The sequence below is a fragment of the Aythya fuligula genome, chromosome 25 (genome assembly GCF_009819795.1).
Source record: "Aythya fuligula isolate bAytFul2 chromosome 25, bAytFul2.pri, whole genome shotgun sequence".
NCBI classification, from domain to species: Eukaryota; Metazoa; Chordata; class Aves; order Anseriformes; family Anatidae; genus Aythya; species Aythya fuligula.
The window spans coordinates 5,064,078-5,085,303 of NC_045583.1; the positions used below are offsets into that span (position 1 = coordinate 5,064,078).

Consider the following 21,226-nt stretch of genomic DNA (forward strand, 5'->3'; position numbering starts at 1 on the left):
TAAGCGAGGAGCTTCCCCTCGCAGCAGGAGCACGAGCTGTGCCCGCTGGAAGGGCTCCAGCCCGGCTGCTTCGGGCTCTGTCACCCCGAGGAAAGCTGGGACCTAACCCGGGGGAGGTTGGGGTGGCGGTGCCAGGCCCATCCTTTCCTGCACAAACCTCTTCCTCTCCGAACGTCTCGGGTAGATGTGACAAATAAAAACCTGCTCGCTCACAGCTCCCTGTGTGGGCTTTGTTCACAACCCCGGGGCACGGGCACGCACCTGCTGGGCTGAGGAAGGCAGCCCAGGTCTCTCTCCCAGGCTTAGAGAGTTGTAGGATGCGTTCACAGGGATATTTTCTTACAGTAAGTGACATAATCCCCTACACTGAGGCTTGGAGGAGCCAGGGAATGACCTGGGATGCAGGAGACATCCTTTAGCCCCCCTGAGTCACACTCTGAGGGATTAGAGGCTGCAGCTGCCCGGCTCACACCCCTCCTCAGCACCGCCCGTGGACAACCACTGCTTTGGCAGGGCACTCAGTCAATTCAGCAAATCTCCTGAACTTCTTTGATCCTTATATCTGGAAAATAATAAAATCTAAGCCCCCCTCCCATCCTCTGCCAGCCGCTGCCTCCAAGGACTGAAAGAGAGAAGTTTTTTTTTTTTTTTAAAAAAACAAACTTTTATTTTTTAATTTACAATTACATCCAAACCTAGCTCAGCGCCCCACAAGTATCAGTTCACCTCCTTCTGCCCCATGGCACTGAGTCTGCTGCTGAAATTTGCTCGAGAGCGGAGAGAAGCGTGGTAAAGAGATGGGAGAAATCCTCTCACACCCGGGCGCCCGCTCCGTGCGCACCCCTGGGAACGCTGATTTCCAGCATCAGGGTGGGGCTCTCCCTCTAACACCTGGCCCAGGACAGCCTGGGCTCACAGACGGGGCTTTATTGCTTCTGTGCATTTGCTGCCCCCTTGCCCCTTTCGTGGAAGGGTTGGCAGAAAAGGGGAGCTGTGGGGCCACTTCGGGAGGGAGGGGAAAGGAAACGCCACCCCAAAAACATTTGGCTCTCTCAGAGACTGATGAAATCTCCGTGGCTCCGTATCTACTGCGGGAGACTGGCAGGTGTTGGAAACCTCAGCCATGAAGTGAGTAACAGAAGACACAACCTGCCGTCTCCAGACAGAGGGAAGCAGTGTCCGAGGCGAGGAGCAGCGAAATCACTGCTCGGAGCCCAGAAAAAACAGCAGAGCCTCCAGCAGAAGGCAGCAGCCGGGATCTTGGACACCGCTGCGTGTTGAGAGGAGCCCTTCCAGCAGCATCACCCTGGCAGCCCAACGCTGCAGCATCGGCTCTCAGCACCTGCCCGGTGCGCACCAGCCACGTTCAGCTGGCCTCAGACACCTTCCTGCACCTGGGTACCACACGGCTTCCGTGTGCCCGCTGGCCCCTTTCCTGCAGATCTCGATGCCCCCGTGGAGAAACAGGCTCGGGCCGCCTGCTTTCCCCGCCCGGGAGGCTCTTCGGGGTCTCAGCACCCGTTGTCAGACACGGCTGCATCGAGCGGTAGGGGTTCGTGCTGGATTGCTGCTGCTGCCATGCTGATGGCGTCCTCCAGGCTCTGCTGCTCTTCTAGCTAGTGAAGGAAAGAGAAAGAGAACACTGCGCTCCCCAAAAGTGGGCTCAGGAGGCTTGGGCTTGCCCCCCGAGGACAGAAGTGTGGGTGACAGGGGTATGAATCAGAGGGACAAAGCAGAGGCACGGTTGTGATGGGGTTTGCGGCTTACAGGGCAACATCCTGCGCTCTAAGGAGCGTGCCCCTGCTCTCCCCTGCACTCCGGGCAGCTGAGAATAAAGGAGCGAGCAACTTGGGCAGGCGGGGGTGCAGCAAAGCAAGAGGTGGCTGCCAAAGCCAGCGGTGGGGACATGCACAGAGGAACAAAGGGGCCGGGGCAGCAGCAGCACCGCTCAGCCTCGCTCCGGGCGCGGCGCGGTACCTGCACGGCGATGTGCGTGCCGTTGGCGGTCGCCAGCAAAGCCACCTGCTGATGGCAGAGGGATGCCACTGCCGACTCTTCGGACACGACGGCCCCAGAAGTGACAATGGTGACCTAGGGAAAGGTTAAGACAAAGCCCAGTCGTGTCTTAAAATGAAACGTGACCCCCTCCTCGCAGGCTGTAGCTCTGCAGGGATGAGGGCAGGCCCCGCGTTGCCCGTACCGGCTGCGTTTTGGTGCCGTCAGCATTGACCACGGTCACGGTGTGTGTGTCATCAGCCACCAGCTCCTCCTCAGGCACCGCGAGGGCCCCGCTTTGTGTCACCATGCTGATTGCACTGCCCAGGGCCTGCAGGTCTTCCTGTGACAAACTGACCTGGGCAGCGTAAAAACGTGCTCTCAGCCGGGCTGGCTTCTCAGGAAGCCTTACACAACTCCTGAATTTAGCAACAGCAAGGTCTCCTAAGGATGAAATACTCTCCTCTCCCTCGTGTGGAAGATCTAGGGCACAGAGAACCCCAAGGACTTTGCCCAGGGTGACAGAATCGGTGGAGACCTCACAGACCTCCAGTCTCCAGCTCTACCCCTTCAATCACGCCTCCCCTTCCTATCTCTCTCTCCGGGCTCCTCAGTAACAGCTCATGCAGGCAGCACCTCACACTAAGAGGAAATAAACCTTACTCATGGCAGCTGCTTCCTCTGCCCCATGCCACAGAAGGAGTTTTTCCCAGTCAGCACACAGGCAGCTGGTGAAGGGAAGTACGTGCAAGAAGAGCACTGCCATTTACAGGCTGAAATAAAAAGCAGTCTCCAAATCCAACCCGTGTCAGCAAAGATTGGGAGCTGCCTCTTGACAGCTGGGCAGGAGGCGAGGGTTGGCAGGAGCTGCACACAAGTCTAAATAAATGTCTGCAAGACCCCATCCAGCCACAAGTTGAGGCAGGGACCAGAGGCCTGTGATTTACCCTCCACATCACGGCTGCAGGGGTGGGATAAGGCTGTAAGGAGGGAGCCCTCATGACAGACAGAGCCCACAAAACCCCAGGGCCTGCTTTACACTGAAAAAAAAGTCTTGAAGAGAAGGCCACACGGGGATCCAGACCCCACAGGACATCTGTTTAGTGGCGCTGGGAAGTACCCCAAGGCACACAGGGCTGGGAGAGGCAGAACCTCACTTGGACGACCGCTCTCCCCCAAGTGCTGCAGGCTGTTAGTGTCCATACCTGCTCTGTCCCATCCGGAGAGATGAGTGAGACCTGTGCAGGCATAACATCGTCATCTTCCTCTTCATCCTCATCTTCCTCCATCTCTGACAGGAAAGCAATGTGCTGGCTCTTTGTGGGGGAGCCTTCCTCAGAAGCAGCTGAGCCACAGAAATAGAAGAGCAAAATGGGAGTGAGAAGTGTTGATTAAAACACGACGGCACCCACCTCACCCCAGCACCTGCCTGCTCCCTGAGGAGCAGATCACGGTGACAACAGCCCGGTGCTGGCTGGGAAAAAAGGACCTTTCTCTCTCCTTGTACTACAGAGAGGAAGAAATTCCATTCCCAGCCCACGACATACAGCTAGGAGCAGGGGCAGCCTTTTCCTTCTGGCCGTGACACAAATCTGGGCACGATGAGCGAGGCCGAAGGTCACAACACAGATTCAGGTCTCAGGTCCCCAGGTCCTTGCTGTCATCTCTCCCCCCTCTGCCACAGGGCCAGCCCCAGCCCCAGCACGCCACAGGCGGCGGGGGAACGACTGCTCACCCTCCAGCTGCTGCTCTTCGTACAGGCCCTGCTCGCTCTCCTCCGTGGCCTCCAGCTCGCCGTGGCTGCTGCGCTTGTGCGTGGCCAGCGTGGAGGTCTGGCGGTAGGTCTTCCCACAGCTCTTGCAGGCGTAGGGCTTGCAGCGTGTGTGCACCACGTGGTGCTTGTAGAGGCTGGAGTACTCCGTGAAGCGCTTTCCGCAGCCCGGCACGGTGCAGACGTACGGCTTCTCCCCTAGGGCAGAGGTCACAGAGCAGAGTTTAACCCACTCACCCTCATCGCGCTCCGTGAAGAGATTCCCCATCAAGGGGGAACAGCTGGAGGCAGACCACTGGAACAGGTGGAGTAATAATTATCCCAATAAAACAATTCCCACTTAATTTAATTCCCTAAACCTAACCCTAAAATGCCTGGCCTGGAAACAACCATCTCAGTCCCCCAGATTTCCCTGCTGCCACACTCGGTGGCTGCAGGCAGTGAGTGGGGAGGAGCAGGTGCCTGTTTCCTCCCCTCCCCTGCTTACCTGTGTGGATTCTCATGTGGTTCTTGTAATTGGTGGCGCTGGTGAAGCCCCTCCCGCAGTTGGGCTCTGGACACATGTAGGGACGCTCGCCCGTGTGCGTTCGGATGTGAACCTTGCGGATGTTGGAGGTGGTAAACGAGCGGCCACAGCCCTCAAACGGGCACTTGAAGGGTCGCTCACCTGCATTGACAGAGCAACGTGGATCAGAGCAGCTGCTGGGGATGCCCTGGACACCTGCACCGCTCCATTCCTCCTCAATATTACACTAAGGAGACCTCCGATCAGTCCCAACTGGATGCTCACTGCCTCCAGTAACACTGGCATCTTTAACCCCTTTTGCTCTGCTGATAGTGAGTCAACAACCCGTGGTGTGACTTTTGCTGCCTGTCTACTTCTGGCTGAACACAACCTCAGTTCTGCCTCGCTTCACCCAAGATACAAAAGGCACGACCCAAAGGCTGAAGCAGTACTGCATCCTGGAGACCCTTTTGATAAGGAGCTCGGTTCTCCTCTTGTACTGCTCACCTGTGTGTGTCCGGATGTGTTTCTGCAGATCCCCAGAAGTTTTGAAGGCTTTGCTGCACATGTCTTCTGGACACTTGTATGGTTTCTCACCAGTGTGTGTTCTCACGTGGCTCTTCAGCCCATACCCTGCCCAGTGACGAAACTGCACAGTTATTTTTATGAGAAGGGAATAACACTGCAAGCTCTGCACCACCTCGCAGTTCACGCACACATCTGTCCTGTGTCTGCAAAGCTGAAGGGGAAGAAATATCCAAAGTGTCTCACAACATCCCTCACAACTCAGTTTCTTCTTTTAACTCCTTTAATAATCAATCAACTTCATAATCAACCAAGTCCTGAGCAGCCTCCCACACTGAAATTCAGTCTCAGAAGGCTTTAAAAGCTAGCTGTGCTTCTTGTGCTCTGCTGGAAAGAATGGCTGATGTTCTCAAGAATGGTTTCAACAGGACTGAAGACAATTTTGATACAAGAGAAATTGTTACCTGTAGCAAACGCTTTCCCACAGCTTGGGAAGTCGCACACATATGGCCGGTCACCCGTATGAGCACGTTCATGTACCTGGAAGAAAAAGAATAGTCCACAAAGTGAGGTCTAAGACAAAGGGGGAAGGAAAACTGAAGAAATGTAGCAGTTGGACAGAATCTGAAGTTCTCTGCTGGGTTTCATCTTGGGCGATTAACACATCTGTCTCTCATGGGTCAAAACCTCTTCCCACTGATGTGTTCCCACTTGACTTTTTTGAACTTACAGACGCTTTTTCCTGTTCCTGCAAGGTTGAAAGCACCTCCCTAAAGACCTTAGAGAAAAACTCACTGCAGAGTAATGCGACAGTACCAAAGGATACCCTGACATCCCCTGGAGCATTTGACCTTCTCCCAGGAGCGTTTCCCTGCTCCTCTGTAAAGGCACATTCTGATCTGGCACTAGAATCTGGGGGTCTGTTTGGTTTGCACACTGTTTGACTGCACGTGAGCTGCTTTACCTTCAGATGGTGAGCTGTGGTATAGAGGCGGCCGCAGCCTTTGTACCCGCAACGGAAAGCTTTAGTGCCAACCTGCTGCCCCTTCTCACTGCCATGCACTTCTTCCTCCTGCAAATCCTGCCAAGAGATGTATGGAAATTAGGAAATTAATTCAACCAGCCACTAGGGCAGGCTTTGCAAAGCCCACACAGATCAGTTCCTTCCTTGCCATACATGTGCACTCCTTCAGTTAGCCCCACAAAGCGTGTTCCTGCACACACAGCTTGTACACACACGGTGCGACACACATGACAGGGCAGGGGTCTAAGAAGCAGAATTTCCCATCCCTACCTCCCAACTCACTGGGTGTTCTCAGGCACATAACTCACCTCTCCATGCTTCACTTGGCTCATTTGTAAAACCAGTAGCTAACAAATTTGCTAACGTTGCAGAGAAGCCCCAAAAAGATTATTTTTACTAGCTCAGTGCTCTGCATATCAAGAGGAGCATAGCCTACTTCTAGAAATGCATCTCTGAAAAATTCAGACCTGAGAAGGGACATCACTGGACTCCTTGCTCTTCACATGAGAAGCATTAGTTACTCCCTCTCCTTCCTTGTCAGACACCTGCAAACAAAGAGGCAAGGCACTATTCACACCTTGGTACAGCGCAGAGCCCGTGAGCAACCCGTGCACAAAAACATTCCCAGCAGCAGCAGCAGCACCCTGCTCTTCTCCAGGGAGCTGGGGGAGGCTGGTCCTGCCACAGCAGAAAGGCTGCAATATTTTTAGCTGCCCAGCTGAGCACTGTATCAGCACGCTCCTTGTAGCCCCTTCAACACCGTGAAGATGGGAGAAAATGTCAGCACACAAGACTGCAGACGTTGGTAGGCCCTGCAGTGCCAATACGTGTTAAGATTGGAAGTTATTATGGTTTTTAAGGTCTTTTTTTTTTTTTTTTTAACATGGGAACAGTGGGTGTAACTTAGCCACTCTTGACACGTAAAAGATTTGTCTCAATCTGCTGCCTGAACCATGTATGGAAGAGAGTATCACACCCAGGTGGTGTTAGGAGAAACACAGGCACACAGGAAGAAAAAACCTACAAGAGGGGACACACAAAGCAAGAAAAAAAATCCAAGCTGTATCACAGCACCTCGCTGCTTTCCCAAACCTCTGCCTGCGGTAGCTTAAGGGTAAAAGGCCCGGCACTCTGCAGGTACCAGCTAGGTGGTGAAATAGGAACCTGACACGCTCCAGGTCCTTGTCAGCCACCCACCAGGGCTGGCGCTCTCACAAAAGCCCTGCCCAGCTTCTCTTCCCAAAGTTGGCACTGCTGTAAAACTGACACATGGAAGTGCAAATGAAAGGAGGTAACAAACTCCAGGCCAAATGCGGACTAGTACCTTGGTGCTGCTGGCAGACCATGAAAGGCTTGCATCCTCACCTTGCTGGCGTACTGCTTTAATGCGTTAATGGTCTCGACATCAAAGGCATCCTCTTCCTCCTCTCCAGCTAACTCCTCTAGCCCAGCTTCTGCCTGCACTTCCAGGATGGTGCTGCCAGGGGGCACGATGACAGGACGATGTATGTAGGCGGTGGAACCATCCTCGAGCTGGACAGCCTCAAAAGTGCTGGAGTCATAACTTTCTGCAAGGGGAAGCAACAAAATCAAACGTCAAAGAGCTGCTGAGTGGGAGCCACCCGTCATCTCCCCAGGCTACCTACAGCCTTGGAGATCCATGACAATTCAGCACTTTCTGCTCCAGCTGCCACGAAAGGGGAATATTTTACCTTTAGGTGCGTTCTGTATGTAGGCCATGCTGCCATCTTCCAACACTACTGGCTGCCCGTCTTCGAAAGATACAGGCTCTGAAAAAAAAGGGGAAAAAAACCCACACACATTATTGGGAGACTCAGATGGGATGGCGGGGTAGTGCACCAGCTCCTGAGCACTGCAGTAACCACAACTGTAGTTTTAAGACACCGCCTGAGCCCTTCAGTCCTAAAGTTTGAGTTTTTTTCAGGCTTCACGCATAATTTCATGGCACTTCTTTAGCTCTTCGGGGTAATGCAACATTTCACCAACTAGAAACTGCCAGGCTACGTCCTGGACGTGATGTACAGCTCTAGCACAGATGTGTAGAAGATAACATGCAGAGCCCACGGCAGGGGAAGCAGAGATGACAATGAAAAGCCCTTGCACTGTGTGTGGGTGTTTGGAGACAGGAAGGAGGATAAAGGGAGGAAAAGGGCAGAGCCAGGCACGCAAAATGGATTTCAAGCAACCTTTGGAGAACAGAAATGGGAGGTGGCAAAGAACTTGGCAGGGTGAAGGGAGGACTGCCCAGAGCAACTGATTTCTTTCTACCTGCCCTTTCATACCTGGCTGAGGATTGCTTTGTGCCACTTTCCTTCCTGCCACAGGAAATGAATTCCCATCACTTCTGGGACTATCATCACCTCCTTTCACAGCTGATGGGCCAGTGAACAAGGTGACAAAACTTCCAATAATCCCCACCCTTCCCCCTCAAACAACTATTTCAGAATGTTATCTTATAGGTCAGAGGAAATTCCAGTTCAGCTGCTCCTAAATGGAACAATTTTTGTTCGGGCTCCATAGTTAGCACAAACACAGGGCACAGCTCGCTGGCCTTGCCTGCAGACTTGTGATCCAGATGGACAAAATGTGAGAGTCCCAACGTGGCACAACACCTAACAAGCATTTGCTTACCACAGCAGCAAAATTAGCTTCTTGACAAATCGCTAAGAACTATGCAGGAAATCACATGTTCTATGTTCCTGTTCACTCAGCCTCAAAACCATGGAAATTTAAAACAAGCAAATGAACAACAAAAAAAAAAACAACCCACCACCCCTAGAAGGACTCAAAACTAGAGCCACAACCGCTGGGACACGGATGATTTCCATCACATCAATGTCCTTCTGAGGAGAAGGAAGGTGAATTTACAGTCCTCACCTTTCTGAACCGTCACCTGATGGATATAAGCTGTGGTCCCATCTTCAAGTTCAATGACTTGGCCTTCGATCAGCTTTGCATCTGGAAGAGTTAAAAACAACGCCATCAGCGCTGCCTGCAGAGCCCACGGCCCTTCTGGTCTCACGAGCTGTCCCCTTGGCTGCGCCTTCTCAAGGAAGGCGGTCACACGAGGCAGTGTACCGGCGCTTATAAGCAGTTATTTATCGTGCTTTCCCCTCAGCCACAGAGGAACTTGACTTCCCAGACCTCCCTTTCCTAGACAGGAGAATAGAAGACAAAGAACCTCAGTCATCACTTGTTTACAAGCTGCCCTTCACAGCTCCTTAAGCCAAGAAGCAGAAAGAATGATGTGTGCTAAGCACTTTGGATTTAAAGTAGAAAGCAGTTCGACTTGTGCTGGAGAAAGCTCAATTGTCAGCTTGTAATGGCATCAGCAGTGACCTGAACATTTCTTTTCTTTTCTTTTACTTTACTTTTTCTTTACTTAGGTTGAGGATCAACTCTTGGAGAAAAATTAGAGGTCCTAAAGGGGTCTAAAGCACTGCTGCCCTTGATGAGTTGGGAAGATTGGACTCTTAAAAAGTAGTGCAAATCTGAGTAACCCTGCAATAACATTTTAGTTACAGTTATTCCGTGCAGAGCAGACACTGCTCCATCCCACCTGAACTCAAGGAATCCCAGTTGCTCTCACCTGGTGCAAAGTGTCTAGGGGACAGGTCACAAAATTTTCAAGAAAGTTCAACCCCACATATTTAACAAATTTGCAGAGTTCACACAGAAAAGTACTCAAGCCAGCAATCACCAGGACCTGGAATCCTTGCAACCTGAGTCCTGTTCCATGAGCTGTCCTTTTCTCAGGAACAGCAGATGGTGAAGAAAGGAGCACCCTACAAACCCCAAAGTAAGGGCAGGTGTTGGGTTTGGCACTGCTGCCACGACAGTTAACCAACACTGAGATCAGATCTGCATCCCTTTGAGTGAGATGGGCACTGCTGCGAACCAAACGCTGCGCATCTCAGTGGAGGCAAGCATTCTGCTCAGCTTCAGGGGAAGTTTTGGATGAATAAGGTCCTGCACGCCACACAGGTGACACAGTTGGAAGTACAAAGCAACAACACAAAATACACGACAGCCCGTGTGACACCAGGACACTTTTGAGAACTCCAACTTCCATTTCAAGGGGTCGTTCAAGAGGTTTTTATTCTTTCCAGCCCAAAGAAGCCGTTACCTTTGACAGCCTGCTGAATGTAGGCTGTCGTCCCATCACTAAGGGTCACTGCTTGCAAGCCCAAGCTCTCCATCCTGCCCCGGTGACCTGTCCTCAGACATGAATTTCGCTTTACTCGGCGTGCTCTCAGGGAGCGCTGGGACTCAGAGCACGAGGTCAGTGGAACAGCGAGTCCTCTTCTTCCTTATAAGCCTGAAATAAAAAGAACAATTCAAGTTTTATTTTTTTCCCTGAAGTATACGTGTTGTTTTTGGCATATTCATCCTGGAGAAGAGAGGGCTTTTGGGAGACCTTATAACAACTTCCCACTACCTAAAGGGGGCCACAGGAAAGCAGGAGAGGGACTCTTTGTCAGGGGTGTAGTGACAGAACAAGGGGAAATGGCTTTGAAATAGAAGAAGGGATATTTAAATTAGATATAAGGAGGAAATTCTTTACTCTGAGGGTGGTGATGCCCTGGCACGGGCTGCCCAGAGGAGCTGTGGGTGCCCCATCCCTGGCGGTGTTTAAGGTCAGGCTGGATGGGGCTCAGCACAGCCTGCTCTAGTGAAAGGTGTCTTGCCCATGGTAGGGGGTGGAACCAGACATCTGTAAGGCCCCTTCCATCCCAAACCATTTGGTGATTCTACCATTCTAGGTTCCTATGACTCTAAGACATGAAGAAAAGCTCGAGTGGCAAACTTTTGGAGTCCGTAAAGCCTTAAATTGGCCAAAAGATGCATTTCTCCTATACCAACATCAGGATTGTCTAAAAGGCAGGGCAAGCAGCCTGCCTACAGACAAACACACGATAAAACTCATCAAGCCAGCGGACAGACAGACTCTTTGGAGAGTCAGCGTGAATACCACACCCAACCCTCCTCCAAAAGGCCTGCAGGACAGGTGCCCAGACCCCTTAAACCCCGACCCCGCAGCCTGGAGGGGAGCTGTGCTGTGCTGTGCTGGCAGGGGTGGGCTGACAGCGCCTGGAGGTGCCCTGGGCCGCTCTTCCCTTCCCAGTTCCCAGCTTAATAAATTGAAATCTTTGATTGTAACCCTCTTAATGACTGTAACCCTATCTGGGACTCAGTCATTTATCACATGGGAGACCCGAATTTCGGGCCTCGGGCAGGTGATGCTGAACCCCTCCAGAGCACTTCTCTTGATGCCCACCTGCAGCAGGGCTCCTCGGGGGTCACCTCTGAGATAACCCAGGCTTTTATCACTTTGCCCTGATATTTTTATCATTTTACTTCCCAGAACTGCCAGTATTTTATCACTTTGCCCTGATATTTTATCTTTTTGCCTTCCCAGAACCACCAATATCCCATCATTTCGCCCTAATATTTCACTTCTCCTTCCGAGAACCACCAATATTTTATCATTTTGCCCTAATACTTCATCATTTCGCCCTAATATTCCATTTCTCCTTCCCAGAACCACCAATATCCCATCATTTCACCCTAATACTTCATCATTTCGCCCCACTATTCCCCCACACCAGCCTCCCCCCGTGCTGTGCCCCCCCCAGAGCCCGAACACCCCCCGGGGCTGAGGGGACCCCCCCGGGGCTCCCCTTTTGGGGTCCCCCCCTCAGGGCCTGGGACCCCCTTGAGCCCCTCCCCCGCCCCCCCCCGGCACCGACCTGAGGCAACCCGCCAGGCCCGAGTCCGCCGCCGGCCCGCCATGCACCGCGACCCGGCCCCTGCGCGTCCCGCCCCGCAACCAGCATAGCGGCAGAAGGCGCCGCCGAGCCCCGGCCGCCCGCGGGCGGTTATTCAGGTTCCGGGGCCCCGCGCCGCACAGCCCCTCACTGCCTCCCGGAAGTGGGCTGCAACGGACTGCTTGAGGAGAGTGAGGCGCGCATGCGCAGTGCCCTACGGTGAAGCCAAAAGGCACCGGGTGCGTGGTGTGGGCAGGCCCGTTTCGGGGCTCGCCCGTGAAGCTGCCTCCACAAAACCGCCGCGCACACGCGGGCAGGGCCGGCCCGCGAACGAGCGGCCCGTGGGGAGCAGCCGATAACCGGCGGAACCCGCTGTGAGCCCTCTGTGCCGCACCCAAGATGGCGGCTCCGTGCCGCACACCCCGCCACTCCCAGCATGGCGCCCGGCGCTTCCTGCTCTCGCGAGATTTCCGGCCGTATTTATAGTGCGCGGGGCCCCGCCCCCCTCCTTTCTGCCCGAGCAGCCGCCGCCATGAGGTGGGTGCGGGCCGGCCGCTGCCATCCGCCGCCATCCTCCGCCATCCGCCGCCATCCGGCCCCGATGAGCGGCCCGGGGGGTTGGCAGGGGCCGGGGAATGGCGGCCGATAGCGGGGATGAAGCGCGGATGATGCGGGGCGGGCCCGGCGGCCTGGCCCTCCGCCCGCGGCCTAGCCCCGCGCCTGAGCCCGCGCCGCTTCTCCCCCCGCAGCAGCAAAGTGTCCCGCGACACCCTGTACGAGGCGGTGAAGGAGGTGCTGCAGGGCAGCAAGACCAAGAAGCGCAAGTAAGAGCCCGGCCCGGGCACCCTACCCACTCTTTGCCCCCTTCCCTCACCCCCTCGAGCCTTTACCCGGCTGCTTTCCCTCCCCCCCTCCAGGTTCGTGGAGACGGTGGAGCTGCAGATCAGCCTGAAGAACTACGACCCGCAGAAAGACAAACGCTTCTCCGGCACCGTCAGGTTCGCCAAACTCTCGCTCCCACCCAGCCTTCAGCCCGCAGCCCCCTCCGATGGGCAGGGCGCTTGGCCCAGGCGGTGCTGAACGCCCAGGGTAGTTCAGGACGCCCCTCCCCAGGGGGGTGCGGCTGGACGGACCCCCACCCTGGGTCTTAAAACGTGAGGGGAGGTGCGGGCAAGGCCACGGCGCTGCCCCCACCGCCCTGCCCGCGAGGGCAGGTGAGGAGCCGTGGAGGAAGGCGGCGAGGCGCTGCGGTAAGGTGTCACCGTGATGGGGTCGCTCTGGTGCGTGGTCCTGCAGCGTGGGGTGACTTGGGTTGTGTCCGCAGGCTGAAATCCACCCCCCGGCCCAAGTTCTCGGTGTGCTTGCTGGGGGATCAGCAGCACTGCGATGAGGCCAAGGCCGTCGACATCCCGCACATGGACATAGAGGCTCTGAAGAAACTGAACAAGAACAAGAAGTTGGTGAAGAAGCTGGGTGAGTGGTGGTGGGGATGCATCACTCAGTACTGTGGCTGAGCTGGGAGGGCTGGGCAAGCAGCACGGTTCTCCCTGTGCTTGGATTTCCATGACACGATTAGTTGGAAAGAATAGAAAACTGCCCAAAGTGAGCAAGAAGAACAGGGACCTGTCTAAAAAGTACCTAGAAGAGCTAAGATCCTTCTTCAGGAGTGCTGTGTGATCGCCCTCTCCCAGAAGGAGGGGATGCAGGAGAACTGTTGGTATCTCCCCAAAGGTAGCGCTGTTCCCTGGTGCTCCTTTCCTGGTCAGGGAGCTGGAGAGCAGCAACAGCAGAGTAAAAGTGGGGGCAAGACTTGGCTTGAGTCCTGCACTATTTACATAGACAGAATGTGGTTGGCTTATTTTAACCTGGTAGCCTATAAGGCTTTTCCCTTTCTGCAAAATCAGTCATTTTGACACATGTCAAGCAAAGAAAACTTAGCCTTCAATCATAATTAACCTCGGAACCACATGCAGGTGGGAGGTGATGCAGGAGGCGTCCTGGGAGCTAGGCCTGGCAGGTGGATGTTACATCCCCCTCCACACGTGCACAGAACATCAGAGGAGGCTTCTGATGCAGCTCAGAGTTGAGTGGCAGTGATGTGGCACAATAAATGTTTTTCATGGGAACAATTAGGTACAGCAGGGGTGCAGGGTCACTGTCAGGATGTGAGGCTGGGTCCTGGCGGGGCTGATAACAGGGTTGGAAAAAGGCAGGATTCTGGGGATGTGAATGTGTTGGGAGGAAATGTAGAGGCCGAGCTGAGCTGAGGATCCTTCATCACCTACCTTTGCTCTTCTCACAGCCAAGAAGTACGATGCCTTCCTGGCCTCCGAGTCCTTGATCAAGCAAATCCCTCGAATCCTGGGTCCAGGCCTGAACAAAGCTGGCAAATTCCCTTCTCTCCTCACTCACAATGAGAACCTGGTGGCCAAGGTGGACGAGGTCAAATCCACCATCAAGTTTCAGATGAAGAAGGTAAAAAGCACAGGGCTTACCTTAACCTGGGGGTTGTTGGCAGGTCCCTTGTGCGTGGCTGCGATCTCTGCTCCGGGCTGTAGGTGTCCCTGCAGCCTCTTAGACCAGCTCCTGGGAGCAGCATCGCAGCAAAGGGCCGCAGCCACCAGAGCGTTCAGCTGCTAACTGGGAAGGAGCAATTTGCGGTTGAAAGATCTTAGAGCAAATGATCAGGAGGCGATCCTGATGGGAGTGCTGAGCACAACGGCTCGTAATTAACACTCCTCACAGCGAGCGGGTGACACTTGCAGGGTGGGGCCCTGGTGCCCAGTGGGGCTGTGCAGGCAGCAGTGCTTTGTCAGGGGCAAGCTTGGGGCTCGACTTCAAAAATGAGCTTCGTGGCAGCTCTGCGGATGTCTGCTCTCTCCGTCAGAGATGGGAAGGCACGCTGACTCCCTGAAACCAAAACAACCCCATTTAGGCATGTTAATTCTCTGCCAGTGGTCTGAATGCGACTCCTGGGCATTGCTCGGAATTAGCAGCTCTGCTAGCTGAGGTGCGCCCTCGGACTCCTCCAGCTGATCTGGGCTCGAGGGCACAACAACTGGAAGGACCCAGCGAATGGGAGAGTTTGCAAATGCTGCAGCCTTTCAAGCAGCCGAGCTAATGATATCCTGACACTTCCCTTGTCAGCTCGCTCGTAAATCCTTTTGTCTTCGGCCTGCGGGGAGCGTTGCCTTACAAGCTGCTTGGCGAGGCTGGCAGGCGGAGGCTTGGCCCCCGCGCGCGCTGTGCGCAGAAAGAAGGGGCTGCTGCCAAAACAGAAAGCGAAGCAGGCGCCACGCTTGGGGGTGAAGTTTGGAGCTTACAGGCTGCGTTAGCAGCTCGCAGGGAACGTGCCAGTGCTGCCTGGCGAGCGGGGCACGGGATCAGAGAGGTAGAGGAGAGGTTTGAGCCTGCTCCCCACCTGCTCACAGCGCGTTACGCTCCTACCCCTGGATGAGCTGGGGAAATCCTGTCCAGCTGGCAGAGCAGGCAGGGATCTGGTACCTCAGGGCCTTGGGTTCTTGCTGTGCCCCTCAGCGTGTCTGTGACCCCGCTGTGCTGCCCCCAGGTGCTCTGTCTGGCCGTGGCCGTGGGTCACGTGAAGATGACGGAGGACGAGCTCGTCTACAACATCCACCTGGCCATCAACTTCCTGGTGTCCTTGCTGAAGAAGAACTGGCAGAACGTGCGCGCTCTGTACATCAAGAGCACCATGGGGAAGCCCCAGCGCCTGTACTGAGAGGGCAGCAATAAACTTTTTAGGACACTGACGGTGTGTTTTGGTGGTGTTTCTCCAAAGCTGCTTGGGCAGGGTTCTGCAAGGAGCTGCTGGTGGGGACGTGAGTTCAAGGGGAGCACCAGAATTCACATTGGGGCTTTTGGAGGAGCAACACAAGGGGGTTGCTTGGGAGGGACAGGCTTCTGATCCCACAACCAGAGCAGGAGGGAGGGGGAACAGCTCCACTAACACCTAGAACAGGCAAAAGGGAGGTTGTTACCACAAAGCTGAGGGCCCACAGTGGGGTCACTGCTCAGCAGTCGAGGTGGGGCCCCTGGGTGCCCCCGCCCCCCCCCCCCCCCCCCAGAAGGGTCCCTCACCTCATGGGGGCAGCTCCCTGCTCCAGCAGCCTCCTTGCTCCTGGGGGTGGGCTCACATTTATAGGGTTTTGCTGTCCTTACAGGGACCAATGAAGGGTCAGGGGCTCCTCCTGCCCAGCAGCAGCTTGTGAGGACCTGATGGAGCTTTCCAGCTGGCCCCAGTCACCTTTGGGTTTAGGGGAATGGGCCCTGCTGGGGGCTCTCAGCAAGGGGTCGGTGCTGGCCCCAGTACAAGGAGCGGTTCTTGGCGGCTTTGCTTTGCTCTGGCCTAGCAGAGGGGTCCCGAACCAGTCCCCGTCCAATTTCTGGGCTAAAAATGAGATTCAGTGCATTTAATTAACGTATATAAATAAATACATTGTGTGGTGACTGGTGGGCTGATGGCAGGCTATAGGATTTAAATTTCTGGGGAAAGAAAAAAAAAGCCCTCTACCCTTGAACAGAGCGTGTCGTAGCATCCAAGGGAACAAAACAATGAAACCAGCTCTGGAGCCTGCTGTTAGAAACCTTTAAAATAAGTGTCAGAGCCAGTTTCTGAAAGATCAACACAACACCAAGAAATTCCATTTAATAATTAAAAAAAGACAATACAAAATGCAAACATTTCTTTTTACAAAGTTCAGATACATTTTTTTTTTTTTAATCAAGTGCAAATAACTTTATGAACTACATCTTTCTCGTTAACTTTACTCATTTTGCTGGAGATGGTAAATCACGGCCTACTGCAAAAGGCAGATATAAATATTCCAACATGAAAAAAAAAAAAAACAAAAAACGACAGAACACACAACAACCCTTCGTTACGTTCCCCATGTCGAGACATTCAATCCATCCGAGAGGTGGCTGGTGCCGTTTTCAGCCTTTCAAACCTTTTCTGAGTCATTTTTTGGGGGATTTGTGGTGAAAGGACCGCTCCTTCCTGGTGGCCCCGTGGACTTTTGAGGGGGTTGTTTGGGAATATTGGTGAAAAAGGAGAGGATTTGGTACCAGAGCTCTTTGTCCTTCATGCCAGGACGTGCCACCCGGCTTGCCTCTTCCAGAGCTGCCTCTGGGGACGGAGGTGGCCGGCATGGGGACATGTGGCACCCAGGACAGCCCCGCAGGGCTCCCGGCGGCAGCAGCCCCGATTTTAAATCATGGAGACTGAAAAAAAAAAAAAAAACAACCAAAAAACCTGGGGGGAGGAAGGAGGGGCTGCACTGCACCGGGGCCACCAGGGCGTGCGTTCCCGGGGTGGGTTTTTTTTTGGTCCTTTTATTTCTTCTAAAATATGAAAGACCCTTTCAGCGGTCACTGCTCCGCTGCGACTACCCTAGAGCAATAAAGAAGAAGAAGAAAAAAAAAAAAACCTCCAAATCCCTACAACAGCTTTTGTGCATCAAAGCAGCTGCTCGCAGGCACCAACCGAGTGACAAAGAGCTCGGCCCCCAGATGTCGAGCTTCCAAGCGGGCTGGGAGCCGGGCAGCAGGAGGGACGAGCCCGCAGCTGCGATGAATCAGGGATCAGGGCAGCCTCCAGCACCCTGGGGACAAACCTCAGCCCCTCTCCGCCGGCCCTAATCCAGCCTGAGACCCTCATAACGCCCGGGAGAAGCTCTTGGGGTCCAGATTGAGGAGGGGAAACCCGGGCCAGCAGCCGGTTTCGGCATGGACTGAGCCTGGGTCATCGAGGGGGACGTGGTGCAATAAATAATTGCTCGTTAAGAGCCTGGGGAGCGGGGCTCGCCCCATGTGAGGTCAAGGGACAGTGAGAGAAGCAGGGGTGGGGACAGGCAGCAGCAGAGCTGAGCCCCAGCCCAGCACCTTTCCTCCAGGAGCAGCAGGATGGGGTTGGGGATGGGGGGTGACAGCCGAGACCCGGTGGGAATGAGGGCTGGGGAGGAGGACAAGATGGTGCCGGGTGGCAGCGGGGTCGGTCCCTGTCCCCAGGGTCCTGTCCGGCCACGGTGACACCCACGATGCCATCGTCACCTGTGGTGCCTGCCTCTGAGGGTAGGATGGATCCCTCAGGATCCTGCAAGCCTGGGAGGGAGCTCAGGAAATTGGTGCCACTGTGTTTCTGAGGGTGGCACCTGCACCCCATGGGTGGCATCTGCACCCTGAGGTGACACCCAGCACCTGAAGGCACTTGGGAGCACAAAGCTTCCCGAGAGCCGAGGAGGGCGCAGACCCCAGTCCCTGGGGGCAGAGATGCTGGGGTCACCGGGAGGCCCCTGAGCGCAGCGGGATGACAAAACCCCTGGCAAGTGGCACCAAGGAGGTGCCGTGGCCGAGGGCTGCACCTCGCCCTCCTGGCAGCCTCCGACAATCCCAAACTGCTCCGGATCAGCCCCAAAAACGCGTGGCACCGATGCTGTTCACGGACAGGGACACCTTGAGACCTCCCAAAAACTCACCCCATCACGCAGCGTGGCCAAGCCCCGCTTCCCTGCAGAGAGAGGCGTGGGCTGTCCACCAAAAGTGTTATTTTTTTGGAAAAAAATGCGGCAGAAAAGGTTCCAAGGCCTGAAAACGCCATCGCATCGCTCGCTGGCAATCCAGGGCTGGGCTTGTTTGTTTGTTTCTGTGGCAGACACACATTCTCATTTCTCAGGCAGGTATAAATATCGTAGTTTCTAGTAGAAAACAAAAACAAAACCAAAAAAACTTCCCTCTAAATAATATAAAGAAGACTCAAACGATTGCACTTAATACATATGAAAAAAAAAAAAAAAGGTAGAAAGGAGGATATCCTAGTGCACAAACATTTACTCCTGCTCTTCACAAAGCTTGCTTTTTCCGTCGACGAGTTCCTCTTTGGCAGAGCTTGCAAGAAAGTCTGGTTCCTTGGCACAAGTGTCTCCGGGGGGGGACAGGGGGGGAAGGCGGCCGGCTGAAGCCCTCCTTGGTCGCTGCAGTTTCTCTCCCGTGCAGCCAGACATTGTTCTCCGGGAACGTGGCTTGGCTTTCCTCCCACGCCGAGCACCAGTGCCCCTGTGCGCCCGCCGCCGCGCCGTCCTTTACCTTCTCCTTGTTATTTTTTAATAAAGCAGGCATCATGTTGGGTTCTTTTCCCCCATCTCCTCCGCCAAGCTGTGCTGATGGCCAGGACCCAGGAGCTGCGTTACCTCCCGCGCCGCCCTGGGTGAGCCCCGGGGTGCTGGTGGCATCGAGGAGCGGGACGGAGCCGGCGCGGAGGCGAAAAGGGAATTCAAAAGGGTTTTGGGGGAAGCTGCTTCGGAAGAGAGGAGCAGCATCGCCGGCGGCAGAGACAGAGCGTGCCGAGACATCTGCGGAGCGGGAGGTGGCGGTCCTGCCGGAGCCGAGCAGGGGGAAGGAGGAGAAGTGAAGTAAGAAGGGAGGGAGAGGAGGGTTTCCTCGGCAGCCGCGTGGCCCGGGGCGGCAGGGCGCTATTTGTAAGGCCGGAGGAAGCTGGAGACTTTGGAGCGCAGCAGCTTGATGAAGGAGCGGGGCAGCATCTCCTTGTGCTTCTCCGTGTACTTGAAGTAGTTCTGGGGGTGCGCCAGCACGTCGAAGAACGCCTTGATCAGCTTCTTGTCCTGTGGGGAAGCAGAGCCGGGGTCACCCTCCCTCCCGTTCCCACTGGGGCAGGTCCCCAAAACCCCAGCCCGACACCGAACCGAAGCAGGGAGTGCTGAGTTGCACTCACCCCCACACCAGGGCTGCCAGGGAATCCCAAAGCCCTCCACCAGCATCCCGCTAAGCCCCGGGTGACAAGGCCCACGCGGGGACGCGCTCACCTTGAGGATCTCCTGGTGGTTCTCGGAGGCGTACAGCCTGCCGTCCCGCACGATGTCCTCCACCAGCTGCTCGTAGTCCTCTGCAACACCCGAGTGAGAAACCAGCTCAGGGGACACGGCCCCAAACCTCCACCCCCCTCCCCAGGCACTCAGCTGCCCCCCAAGGCGTGCAGATTTGGGGTCCCCGGGTAGCGGGCGAGGCAGGGAGGCGATGCCGGGCCCAGCTGCTCTCCCCGTGCTCACCATCGTAGGTGACGTAGGGGATCTGGAAGCCCCGGGCGCTGTTGGCCTCGCTGGTTTTGAAGTTGATCCACAGCTTGCGAGAGCGGGCCGTGAAGGCGATGGGCCTCTCATACGTCTGGCACGTCTCGTAGGTGGTGATGGAGGACGGCGAGGCTGCGAGGGGAACAGCCGGGGGCTGCGTGACGACCCCGGCCCCACTGCACCAAAGCCTCAAAGGGGGCGAGGGGCAGAGCAGGGGCCCCAGGGTGGGATTGGCCACGTGCAGCGAGGCTGAGCCCCCTCCCAACCCCTCCTGTTAAATGGCAGGGGTGCCCATACCCCTTCCCTGGAATGGACGGGGCTCCTTCATCCCTTCCAGAGGTTTTAACCCCGGAGAAGGCGTGCTGAAGGGCGCTCAGCCCAGCTCACCCTGCACAGCCCTACAAACCAACAAGGCACCGAGCAGGCGGGTGACACCGATCCCCTCCCGCCCACCCATTTCCTAGAAGCACCCCACCACCTCCATCCCGGGACAGGGCTTTTCCCCTTGGCATAAATCAGCTCTGCTCTGCCAAACCACGGCTCTGCGCTCCCCCCGCGGCGCGCTCGGTTACCTACAGTTTTTCCGCATGACCAGGACGTCCCCGCACTCGTCCTCGGAGGGCAGGAAGATCTCCGGCACCACGATGAGGATCTTGCGCTTGGGGGGCGGGTTGATGTTCCAGGTGCACTCCACGTTGGCGGGGTAATTCCCCGGGTAGTTGGGGGACTCGATGTAGCCCGTGTACTCGCCCAGCTCGCCCCCGCACTGCCGGTCTGCAAGCAAGGTGGGTGAGGGCACGGAGAGCCAGTCCCACTGGGAACCAGTGGCACGGGGACTGGGACAGCGAGGGTTTACTGGGCGGCGGGGGGGAGAGCGCTCGGTGGCACTGCTCATTGCATACCCAAATAAAATAACCCCAAAATGCTATTTGAAGGAATTATCGGCTGCTTTGGAGGAAGGACCCCAGCTCGCAGCACGCCCACCCCCCAGAGCACCATGGCCCGCTTACTTTTGCACTGGGACACGGAGGTGGAGCCGTCGAAGTCGGTGGTGGTGTTGCCGGGGCAGGCGATGCAGTAATTCTGCCGAAAATCGGGCTGGTAGGTGCCCACGGCGCAGCGAATGCAGCGGTGGACGCTGGTGTTGTAGTAGTGCCCGGGTGAGCACTGGACTGGGGAAGCGGAAAGCAAAGGGGGCTCAAAAGGGGGCACGGCCCCACGGGACCCCCCCCGTTACCCCTCAGGGGCTGTCTCGGCCCTACCTTTGGTGTCACAGTCCTGGAAGGAGAGGGCTCCCTCGTGCTTGGTGGTCAGCCCCCCGCCGCAGGGGAAGCAGAGCGCCCGCCCCACCTCGGGCTGGTAGGAGCCGCGGGGGCACGGCTGGCAGGGCTTGAAGCCGTCGGCGGAGTGCTGGCCGGGGGGGCACTGACCTGCGGGCACAGGCATCGCTGGCACCCAGCACCCAGGGGTGCCCCACGCCCAGCTCCTCGCCCCGCCAGGCTCGGCAGCCCCGAG

The 21,226-nt window shown here is 55.8% G+C and overlaps 3 protein-coding genes across 3 annotated transcripts in view; 1 reads left to right on the top strand and 2 right to left on the bottom strand.

Annotated features, from left to right (window-relative positions):
• Positions 1-648: 648 nt before the first annotated feature.
• On the bottom strand, positions 649-11,639 carry ZNF76 (zinc finger protein 76). The gene is made up of 15 exons (XM_032203431.1): positions 11,592-11,639; positions 9,968-10,159; positions 8,719-8,799; positions 7,533-7,610; positions 7,186-7,388; positions 6,288-6,365; positions 5,761-5,877; positions 5,261-5,336; positions 4,779-4,904; positions 4,254-4,433; positions 3,731-3,964; positions 3,201-3,340; positions 2,201-2,353; positions 1,978-2,091; positions 649-1,616 (listed from the first exon to the last, which is right to left on the bottom strand). Exons 2-15 carry the CDS (start codon positions 10,038-10,040, stop codon positions 1,512-1,514), a joined length of 1,758 nt encoding a protein of 585 aa, XP_032059322.1. The 5' UTR covers positions 10,041-10,159; positions 11,592-11,639; the 3' UTR covers positions 649-1,511.
• A 428-nt stretch (positions 11,640-12,067) lies between these two features.
• RPL10A (ribosomal protein L10a) lies at positions 12,068-15,379 on the top strand. Its single transcript, XM_032203394.1, has 6 exons — positions 12,068-12,146; positions 12,359-12,433; positions 12,527-12,607; positions 12,934-13,082; positions 13,912-14,084; positions 15,178-15,379. The coding sequence occupies exons 1-6, from the start codon at positions 12,142-12,144 to the stop codon at positions 15,346-15,348; spliced, it is 654 nt and encodes a 217-aa protein (XP_032059285.1). The 5' UTR covers positions 12,068-12,141; the 3' UTR covers positions 15,349-15,379.
• A 3,673-nt stretch (positions 15,380-19,052) lies between these two features.
• Positions 19,053-21,226, bottom strand: part of SCUBE3 (signal peptide, CUB domain and EGF like domain containing 3) — a 33,021-nt gene continuing 30,847 nt past the window's right edge. Inside the window, exons 17-22 of the mRNA XM_032203237.1 lie at positions 20,974-21,141; positions 20,722-20,883; positions 20,288-20,485; positions 19,691-19,843; positions 19,448-19,527; positions 19,053-19,246 (exon numbers count right to left, since the gene is read on the bottom strand). Coding sequence (XP_032059128.1) covers positions 19,097-19,246; positions 19,448-19,527; positions 19,691-19,843; positions 20,288-20,485; positions 20,722-20,883; positions 20,974-21,141 — 911 coding nt within the window. The 3' untranslated portion in view covers positions 19,053-19,096. The remainder of the gene's footprint in view (positions 19,247-19,447; positions 19,528-19,690; positions 19,844-20,287; positions 20,486-20,721; positions 20,884-20,973; positions 21,142-21,226) is intronic.